At 36.0% G+C, this 11,539-nt stretch overlaps 1 protein-coding gene across 3 annotated transcripts in view; it reads left to right on the top strand.

Moving 5' to 3' along the window:
- Positions 1-814: 814 nt before the first annotated feature.
- LOC134741048 (probable basic-leucine zipper transcription factor S) overlaps positions 815-11,539 on the top strand; it is a 44,716-nt gene continuing 33,991 nt past the window's right edge. The window contains exon 1 of one of the 3 annotated variants that reach the window (XM_063673802.1): positions 815-1,346. Coding sequence is in view for 1 of the 3 variants with exons in the window: in XM_063673803.1 (XP_063529873.1) it covers positions 1,331-1,346 (16 nt within the window). In the remaining 2 variants the exon portion in view is untranslated. The remainder of the gene's footprint in view (positions 1,347-11,539) is intronic. The other 2 variants (XM_063673801.1, XM_063673803.1) reach the window with 2 other exon arrangements.

Here is an 11,539-nt window from a genome sequence, read left to right as displayed (position 1 = left end):
TGTTATAGCGGCAACATGTATATCACGGTTCATGAGATACAGCCTGGTTACAAACAGACGGACAGACGGACAGCGGAGTCTTAGTAATAGGGTCCCGTTTTTACCATTTCGGTACGGAACCCTAAAAACTAACTAAGTACTAGAAATAAAGTATAATTCTACTAATCCTGAATTATGTAATGCTGTAATGTACTTACCATGCTAGACAGGACAAACAATTTGGGACGATAGAATAAACAATTCACTAAAAATTTGAGTGCTACGACGTGGTGCTACGGCGTAGCATGTTTCGTTTGTATTTGTATGTAGCAAACGAAGCATGCTCAGACGCATCAATAAGTGCGAGCGTCATGCCTAATAATCATCGCCTCGAGGCGACTGTGATAATTGCATTTTGCGCACACCAATCAGCATGAGCGATTGTCAAGCTCGTGTCAAAATAAACTCAAAACCTTATAAAAATTTAATCATAATCGGCCTAGGTACGTTTAAAGATAACGGTCTGTAGATATACATTCATATACATCTATCGTATATGTAGGGGCATATTCGTAATATCAAGACATTACCATAATATCGACCTAATTGGCTTAGATTCTGCATCAAGAAAATGGCACACTTAACATTAAGTACAGCCGGTATAGGTTTTTTGTATTATAATATCCCTAACTATTAGGTTAAATGTATACATTTATACATTTAACCTAATAGTTAGGGAGCAACAAAGCTTACAGTTGGAATTATAATAATAATTAAAAATTAAAAGGCATTACTGTTTGCATTAGTAACTCTGTTTTCAATAATTTAGCGGTATGGAGATTCATCTGTTGTTTTAATATTTACTGTAGATGTGGGTTGTGCCGAGTGCCGGCCAAGCCTGTGCTGTTAGTCTCATCCGTTGACCATTCACAGACGAGCGTTCGTCTCAGACGAGCCGGTTTAACTCTATTTGATGATGGTTAGTTGTTGTAGACCTCCAGGTCTTAATTATACTGGTCCGCCTCTCGTCCATGCTCTAAAAGCGAAGGAAATGTAAGCCTGCACCGGGCGCGCGGGCGGGCGGTGGCGCCACGCGATCATTTCGCAGAGCACGGCGGGCGGGGGCGCACGTCTAGAGCCTCCATACTGCGTTGTCCGCCTGCGCCTCGCTCCTGTTTCTTATACTATAACCTCGTTAGTCCAAGTGACGTACATTCTTATACGTAGCTGTGTGTAGTGAGCGCGGAAACGGCCGGCCGCTGCTGCACTCCAAGCCAGGATTGTTGGAACATAAAAGATAACCTTGCTCGCTGCATTTATTATTCAGTGACTGCGCTAAGCTACAGCCAGGATGGCGCCCTTTACAGGTATGATTCTTAAACAAATTGAAGATGCTAAGCTTTGATATATATAGTAGCACACAAACTCCGCTACGGAACTTGATAGCTATTCAAGACATAGCATATATATATACATATTTACTTAGTCTAGACGAACGTACACATAAGGTAGCATATGTGTTGGTTCACATTCCTTCACTATCAATAGTTAAAAGCTTGATAAGTAGACTGACTTAATGATAAATAATGTTTTACTTGCTGATACAAAGGCGCCCTTATTAAAAAAACATTTCTTTACATTTACCGCGGCCGCTGAATAACAGTTTGAGTGACTTGTTACTTTCACAATGTTCAATAATTTTAATGTTGAATACAAAGAGTATTACAAAAAATATATAACAATTACACATAAAATAAATAATAAAACTAAAACTAACTACAATTGTAATAACTAAAGCTAAAAATTAAAAATACCTATCAAAATTTTGTGCCCTTTGTAGGGTGCCCATCACGCAGGCAGCGTTCCCGCGCTGGATTGCTATGTTCAATAAGATTTAAATGAGGACTAAGAAAATAAAACTCTTATGATATGTTGGCGCATGCAATTCACAACACAAATTTAAGGTAAAATTTACATTGAAACCAATTTTTTTAATAAAATACATGATAATAAGATATACATGGTAGTCTTACAAATAATATGTTCTCGATTGGTCACAAATTTTATGTTAGATATTCAACCAATCAAAAATATTGTTTATTCTCAGATAAGTCCTTGTTATTTTGACATTTGATCTCTATATGCTTATTCCAGTAAAAAACTAGGCTTGTTTCTATTTGAATATGTAATTTAATTTTATATGACCCAATACATGGGACATCGTATTGGGCCTTAGGTAAGAATATCCGCATTAGGATGGCAAAACAAGCTATTGAGCAGTGTCGGTAGTGTGGAAAGGGCCACCGGGTGCTCGTAAGCGCTATTTATGGCGCGAACGGTTCATTTGCCGTCGGTCACTTTATTGCTAACATGAACTTTACTTAATCTTCTCCAAATACTGTGGCATCATTAGCTGCAGGGTGAAATAAAAAGAGTAATTTAGCTTCTAAGAGAAGTTTTTTTAATACTAAATCAATATTTTATATTACCTAAGTAGGTATAGGTGAAATTTTGGTATAAAGTAAGCTTTTCACGGAGAAGACATTTAGGACATACCTACGCATATTTGTCTACTCTGTTCCCAAAAAATATAGATAACACATAATATGTTCAGTCTAAATACTGTCCAAAACGATGTGAATACCGCTCTTGTCCTATAAAATTTCAAAGTTCCAATCAGTTTTTAATTTCTAAAAACTTTATAGAATGTAGTACTCGTATTCACAGAGATTACCAGCTAACCTTGCGTCATAGTGCGTTTGGCTGGCCGCCATATTTTGAAAACGGCTAATCGCATGAAAACATTTTTGGTACCTAATTGTCGCAAATTGTATGCTCTACAACTCTTTCCTACATGTAAATAACATCGGAGCTAAATAAATTTTGATATCCGCGAAAAACCGATTTGTATGACATTTGACCTTGAATAACATCTGACGCGCACACGATCTATGCGTAGATTTTTAAGAGAACCTTTAATACGTCATAACGAAGGTGTATACGAGTTTCCAGCTTATTATCTCTCATTCCGAGGTGAAACCCTTAATTTAACTGGGCCATTACTGAGTCAATACAATTATGAAATTTCTTGTAAAAACAAATAATTCTATTAAAAACAGTGTTAATGCTTACGAATGGCTCTGTGTTGAATTTTGAGTTAAAGTAGGTAAGAATATGAAATTGTGTAATTTTTACAAGGTAAATAATATTTACAGCATTGGCTTACGCTGCAGCCTGTTTGCGAGTAGGTGTAGGCTATCCATCATTTTGAGCCATTAACGCGAGCGAACGCTCCGCGGGTCACGCACGTCGCGGGTCCCGTTCTTTCCCCAAATTATAAGGCGTTGTGCATAACCCAACTGTATAGTACAGTAGTAGCAGTTATAAGTATTGGGTTATTACCGGGTTGATGATGAAAACTATTCTTTTACCAATATTTTAAGTTTAATCGTTTGTTACAAGTGTAATAACAACCAAGTTACTTGTAAATAAATTTAATTGTTACTCGATTAGATAAAGTTAAGTAGATCAGTAAAAATAGAATCGAAAACCAATTTATAATAAATATTCCAAGACGTCTTCACTATAACTTGTCCGTACTCGAACTTGCCACAATGAGCAACATATAAGCTATTAATAAATAATGATCCTTACGTAAGAGTATTGGCTCTACAACCAATTTGGCTTTAAAAGCTGAGATTCTAAAATTAATTCACTAGGTTGGTCTAAAGCACCAATTTATGTTTCTTTTCTGCACTAAATGATTTTTTGCTTGCATAATTTTTAGGTTTATAGGTTGGTGAAAACACACCTTGTATTTGTAAATTACTTATTTATTGACATAAGTATTCAAACATAGGTGTTTATAATAGGTGTCTTTACATAATGTGACATTTTAGGGTCCGAAACCAAAAAGGTACAAAAGGAGCCCTTATGGTGCGACACTGTCCGTCTGTCTGTCTGTCTGTCTGTCTGTCTGTCTGTCACATTGCTATCTCGAGAACAACTGAAGTTATCGATTTGAAATTTGGAACAGTTATGAACAGCGCTAACCCTAACACATTGGAAGTGTAATTTTTTTATTTTTTTTTTATTAATTATGAAACATGCCCAATATAAAGAGGGGGCAAAAACTCAAAGTCTAGTTACTAGGTCGAGTGGGATATCATTTGAAAGAGCTCGAATTGAACATTACAAAACAATTTTTTATTTGTTTTTCATAGTGAAAAAAAAAATTGACTTATAAAGGAAACTGTGAAAAAAAAAAACAATTTCCCCCATTATCTCCGAAGTTTAAATTTAAAATTTTTGAAATTTTTACATAATAAAAACATTATCGTCAATATTACAGGAAAAATATAATCACACCTCTATCTTAAAAACTTTTTTTTAATTATAAAAAAACATTTTCTAATTTAATTTGCAATTTAAGCCTATTTGTGGGTGTTTATTACACTTGAAATGTCTATGAGATTACACTTAAAATACCTTCTTTCAAATAAAATAAAAATTGTTGAAATCGGTTCACATGATAAAGAATTAAATATCCTTGAAAAACCAACATACATACTAGGGAATGCAAAAACCGGACAAAATTCAAAACCGGTTATTAACCGAAAAACATGACACAAAACCGGTTTTACGAAAAACATTGTAAAACATTATTTCTGAATATTTTTTCAGCACAGGGTTCTAACTAGATGTTCTGCTTTACTTTATCGCTCCTCTACACTATCAGCGATGATATTGATGAGGAATTAAGTATTCAATTTCGATATGTGCACATAATGATAAGATCCAAAAAAAAAAAAAAAAAAATGGTGGTAGGTAAACTGGGTAGTTGACTAGGTAACAGTTTTGTAGTTTTTAGGGTTCCGTACCTGAAAAGGAAAAAACTGAACCCTTATAGGATCACTCGTGCGTCTGTCTGTCTGTCCGTCTGTCACAGCCTATTTTCTCCGAAACTACTGGACCAATTAAGTTGAAATTTGGTACACATATGTAAGTTTGTGACCCAAAGATGGACATATAACATAAACATATTAATTTTAAACACGGGGCCACTTTTGGGGGGTACTTTTGGGTGATCTAGTTATTTATTTCCCTCACTACTTGCACGGTCGTATCACAATCACAAACCAACGATCAACGAATCACATTTACAAGAAAAGTACGCCAATGGCCATTTATTTAAGGGTTTTTTGAGAGATATCTGGCCTGACTGGTCTGTAGAAAAAATACTTAATATCTCCTGTTAAAGTTAGTATCCCAGTCTTTTTAAAATATGAGTAGAGGACAAATCTGTCGTGAAAATGAACAACTTCTAGTACTTTGGATAAATATAAATACTATGAATTTGACGCCATATATCACCAGGGCGGATTAATTAAATAAGGGTAGGCTACAAAATTGTTCTGCGTTCAATTTTTGGAATGTTTCACTTAACATCAATACTCCGTACTGACTTACAGTCTGCACGAGGCGATTGGCATGCTTAGGTACATCTATGTTATCATAATCGCGCTATGAACTTAAGTTCATATTTAACTTAATTTTTATTTAATTATAATTAACTTAAGTTAATTTGTTATAAATGTGTAACTAATGTAATTTTCATCGATGAATTATGGTTTCGCTCATTATTCCGTTTCTAAGTGAATGTTGTTTAGAGTTTTGAATGAATCACGGTTAGTTTTACTAGACTTATATTGACCGGGATATAGACCGTGATTATCTTTTGTATTATTTATGAGCTCCCGATATTTCGACGCAGTTACATGCATCATGTTCACGGGTGACTGAAGATAGCGGGTGGGTGTCAAAGTTGTGTAGTCCGCGCTCGGTCTACCCTCATTCTTGCGCGTCGGCTGCGTTCGCTTTCAACGTTACCATCGGTCGCATTCACACTGGATATTCCGTTTACTTTACAAGTATTCTAACTACTGTCGGTATTTGTCAGGGTGATAAGACACTTATAAAAAATAATGAGGATGGCATTAACAACTTCCAAATTTTTTTTTAAGTATGGTTTTTACATTGAAAAATAATACATTTAAAATAATTTAACTTTAAAGCTATTTTATACCTATTTAGGTCGTTTCATACGATAAATATCATTTCGGTTATTAACCGGCTTTTGGCTTCAAAAACCGGTTTTTAACCAAGTATAAAATGCCTGTTAACCGGTTTGCATTCCCTAATACATACAGGTCGCGCAAATTAGTTAGCCAATTTGCCGATAGATGGCGCTGTACACAATTAGGCTTAGTATACTTCTTGTCAAGTCTTTCGTGATTCTATTTACATGAGACAATGGAAAGTCTCGGTGCGCAGTTAAACGAACTCGCACTTGACCGGTTTTTTTACTTTGGCCCGATCGCTTTCAGACACCCATTTTACTTAAAACACGGTATTATTTTAAAAATGGAATTATTCCTCGGGGACATTGACATCACCATCTGATAAAGCCAGCAAGAAACGTAATAAATTATCAATCACTGTAACTCTTTCACTTTTATGAAGATTTTATCTGACTCTGAAAAATGGAAGTGGGGGTTAATGCTTCAGCCAGAGGACCGTCACAAGAGCCTTTAAAGTGTGTTTGTATTTTCACGAAATGTTAAAAGCTTTCTAAGTAATAGTTTCGTCTTCATGACTACTGACCCTTTTTCCCTAGGTTACTGGTAAATGGTAGCAAAGTAACCATTTACTTTGTCTTGGGCTAACAAGAATATTATTCAAATAAAAGTAATTTTTATAGGTATGTATATATATACTAGGTACCATTCATTGCCCTGACTGGTTCAGCAGAGGGGCATTAATCGATTAACTTTTTATTCGAATAAAAAAGTTAATCGCAATTCAAGATGCCACGCGCTTTCTCATAAAAGTCGTCATGGATGTCGTTTTGTAGGTTTTAGGGAGTGCCGGTTGCGTCACTTTCGAAAATGATGTCCATTAGAGTTTTGAATGATTCACGGTTAGTTTCACTAGACTTAAATTGAACGGATATCGGAAGCTCATAAATAATACAAAAGGTAATCACGGTCTATATCCCGGTCAATATAAGTCAAATGATGTCCATTTTCGAAATCGGTCCTCCATAAAACCTATTAAACGACATCCATGACGACTTTTATGAGAAAGTGCGTGGCCGCCATCTTGGATTCCAAAATAGTCATCATGACTATCCGCAGTCTCTAAAAACCTATAAAACGACAATCATGTTTGTTCCTAAAATTAATAGAATCGATTGAAAAAAATTATCGCTGTAAATTAGTTGACGTTTACTTTTATTGCGACTATTGTTAATCGAAACTCTTCGACTAAAACTAATGAATCGACACTTAATCGTCGCTTGCGATTAAATCGGTTAATTTTACTCGTTAATCATCAGTCGATTACATTTTTAACCGACTTCAATTTTATAGAAGGAGGAGGTTCTGTATTCGGTTGTGGCTATTTTTTTTTTGCCCAACTGCTTTCAGTCTTTCTGCGACAATTCAAATTCAATCTGAATAGGAATTAGCTATCAATAAATGTAGATATACTAGATATTGTATTATTAAATCATGGTTAAACAATAAAACATGCGATTTCAACGTATATTTCTATGTTTTCTTTAGATTATGCACAATATTATAAACTCCAAACTACTATATTTGACCATATTTACGTAGTTATTTCGTATCCCTTTCATATAAATGAAATGCAATCTCATTTGTTCCCTTGTTTGTTTCACTTAATGCTGATTTTTTTATGATGAATTGAATATTTTCCAGATGAATCCGTTAAATATATTATGGACGTCGCACCGCTAATTATTTTGAATGATTTCAAAACTTAAACAATAGAGACTTAGGTCTAAATTTAGACTTTACCATAATAGCAGATTCGTGAGTTTGTCACTGATGGGACTTTCCGACCTTTTTGACCTTCGCATCAAATAGGTACCTTTATCGGCTATATCGGCTATACCGGCACTACTTTGAAAAAATCTCGTATCTCACACTACTACTCAAAGTTGAAAGGCATATAACTGTATGCATCCTATACATAGAATACCACATTTTTCTTTTGATTAGCAGAACAGGTTACGAGTTTTTTTAAAGTAGTGCCGATAGATATTTATACCTCGCCCAAAATATCCCGTCTACCCGTTTCGGATCAACTTTTACGTACACATATAATACAGGGTAGGTATAGATAGATAGACTAAAGGGCCGCGTCCGCTGGCGTAAGAATGTTTCTATGTATATAAATATTTAATACGGAAACGGAAGGCAGACCGGTGGTGGAGATAGTCGCGGGAATCAATAGCTAGCACTATTCTGTCCCACACATTCTAATATAACACGAGTAATATCCACGAGGTATTTCTATTCCCGAGGGCCCATTACGGGTTGAACGCTGCGTTTTATTTACCCACCGCGCTAGTACCTATATCACACTATGTACATTTATCTAAGTAGGTACATACCGCAAAGGGATTGGTAAGACAGGCTATGTAGAAGCTATATCGATATAACTAAGGATACTTCAATTAGATATCTTGCTTTTCATTGTACATTTCCCATTTATTTTGTTAAAATATTTAGGTTTCCTCGATAGTAAAATATTTTAACCAAAATCTTTCTAAACCTTTAGGCATCTAAACAGTATTCATAAGTAGGCACTGTCGTGCGTCTGTATCAAGTTATAACATATGTTATATTTAAATTTTAGGTGTGCCGCTCGTTGACTTTACTACTCGTAGTGTTGTTTAAGTATGCGTTGAACTTTTCAATAACAAATTAGTAAAAACCGGGCAAAATTTTTGCGCATCATATTTCACTACACTTTATTTTTTCATGCTATTTATCGTTTCACTTGCCACAAGATATCCTAATATCTTGTAGCATAATCTTGTTTAAAATATTATCATTTACATTGCGGGCCTTTGCGTCTCGGGTTATCCTCGCCGCCGCGCCGTAGCGATGATAAATAGCTCGTATTACTCCCAAAGGACTTGGTCGTGTATCTTATTAATATATTTTTTTACACCTGCTTTATTAACAGTGAAAGCTTAAGATTAACGATAATGTGGGACTAATAGGCCAGGAAATGAATGCTCATAAAAAGTTATAGAGGGAAATGCTTGGAACACAATTTTTGACTTCGTAACTTTGGTTGGACTAGTTAGGAGGTGAACATATCAAAAGTCCCCGGCCGTAGCCCTTGAGCCGGGGGGGATGGGGGGGGGGAGGGGAGAGGGGGGGTTTGAAGGTTCCATTTTTCTGTTTTTCGATTATATCTAGGAAACTATGCATCTTAGCGACATGGCAACCAGGGACCGGTCAACCCTTTCCGCGATAAAACCCTTTCAATGGGCGACACTTAAACACGGCTAACACATCGAAAGACTTTCCCTTTTGAACTGCAAGCCCATTCATACCCTTACCTTTGACTAACCCTTACCGAAAAGCTAACCAAAAATAAGGCTAGCTCTTAATAAGGGTTACCCTTATCTTTAAGCGTTTTTTATAAAGGTTTCCCTTTGCGTGAAAGAGACAGGATTAGTATATATATACGGTAGTGTATGAAAAGGAAAGAAAATACGTGCCTAGTCAAAGAACGCCGCCGTCGCCGCCGACGATCGCTCGGATTCGAAGTAATGTGTGCTTTATGAACAAGGTAGACGACTTAAATTAGCACGCTTATATGCTAAAAGGGAAGCCCTTTATAAGGCTAACCCTTATAAGCAATATGCAAGGTGTTGGTGAGCGGATGATAAGGGTTTTGTAAGGGTATTTGGGCTACCGATTACTAAAAAAAAAACAAAGGGTTTCGTCTGGCAAAGGGTATGGTGAGTTAAGCCTTATGCAATACCCTTATAAAACCCCGATAAGGGATAGCGGGCCGGTCCCTGATGGCAACTGTTACAAAATAAAAGGTGATTAAATTTGTTACAAGTTTTATTTCGTCAAGTTTTTCGATATCGTGTATAGTTTATGAGACATCCGCTCTTGAAAGTTTATTTGGGGCTCTCAATCTTATCTTGATATCTACATCAGTGAAGCTGCTAGACCGTGTTTGGTATCGTTTTCGTATAAATCGGGGGAGCTAAATTCATTTATGGTATCACATTGACACCATTCCGATGTAAATACAAAATTATAATAAAAAAATACTTTTTTTAAACAAACATTTTTTCACGCTTAAACCGCGGAACCAATTTTGTTGAAATTTGGCATACAGATAGTTTAAGTCCCGGGACAGGATACTTTTTATGACCAAAATCATCTTTTGAGAGTGTGAAAAGTGGGGTGGAAGTTCAATTCAACATTATGCTGAGTCGAGACTCCTTTTTAACATCACGCTGTCTTTAATGCCAATGTCAATTAATTTAGTTAAGAAGTAATGTACCTAGTTAGGTACATTAGTATGTAAACTACTAAGTACATATTTTATGTTTAATAATGTTTTGTGATGTTAAATAAATTTTCTCTCTCTCTCTCTCTCTCTGTCTCAAATGGGAATCAATAACCGCTGAACCGATTTAAATGAAACTTGGAATGGTCTACATGTTTTATTTAGTTAAAATGATACTTTAAGTAAGCCTAAACTTAAACAGTATGAACCACAGAAATGCAGTTTCGGCGAAGAAGCTGAATTCCCCTCAGGCCCTCACACCCCATTTCACACCTTTAAAGGATGATTTTTGAGATATAATTTTTAAGAAAAAAAACCGACTTCAATGGGGGATGCCGCTGAAAGTTTACTTATTGTTGATGGTGCACTCTTAGATTCCAGACAATGAAATGAAAAAGACAGCATATTTTGCCTAATTATCCTAATCCATCTTTTGCCTAACTGCCTAATTATTATAATATTGCCTAATAATGTAGAAAAGGAGATAAAACCACCCACTTTTCTAGTAACATTTCGTTTTTGTAAGGGTCACAGTTCTAACCTAACCTAACCCACTTTTCTAGTAGCATTTCCGGGTCCGGGTCTGGGTCCGGATCCGAGTCCGGGTCCGTGTCCGGCTGTCCGGGTCCAGGTTTGGGTCAGAGTTCGATCCGGGTCCGGGTCCGAGTTGGGGTCCATGTTCAGACCCGGGTCCGGGTCCTCCTTTGAAATCTTGAAGTCAGTTAAAAAAGGGAGAGGGCGGTAAGAAGGTCCCATTTTTTGGTTTTTCACTTAGGTGTATCTTGGAAACATGACTACTAGACAAACCGAAAGCTGATTAAATTTGCTATAAGTTTAATGTAAAGAAGTTTTTCGATATCTTGTATAGTTTTCGGGATATCCTCTCTTGAAAGTTTGTTTGGGGCTCTCAATTTTATTCTCTATACATCAGTAAAGCTACTAGGCCATGTTCGTATAAATGGGACTGTCGAAATTTGGTATATAGATATTTTGATTCCCGAGACATTTCTGATGATGGGATCCATGAGGAATCGACGGAACTCCTCAAATGTGAAAGGCATACATATAGTGATTTTTGTATTTTTATAAACAAATCCAGCACTTCCATATTAAAAAGGGACATTTGATGAAGTGGAACTGCTGATGATGA

This window comes from Cydia strobilella, chromosome 4, assembly GCF_947568885.1.
Source record: "Cydia strobilella chromosome 4, ilCydStro3.1, whole genome shotgun sequence".
Lineage (NCBI taxonomy): Eukaryota > Metazoa > Arthropoda > Insecta > Lepidoptera > Tortricidae > Cydia > Cydia strobilella.
This window is presented reverse-complemented; position numbering and strand designations above follow the sequence as displayed.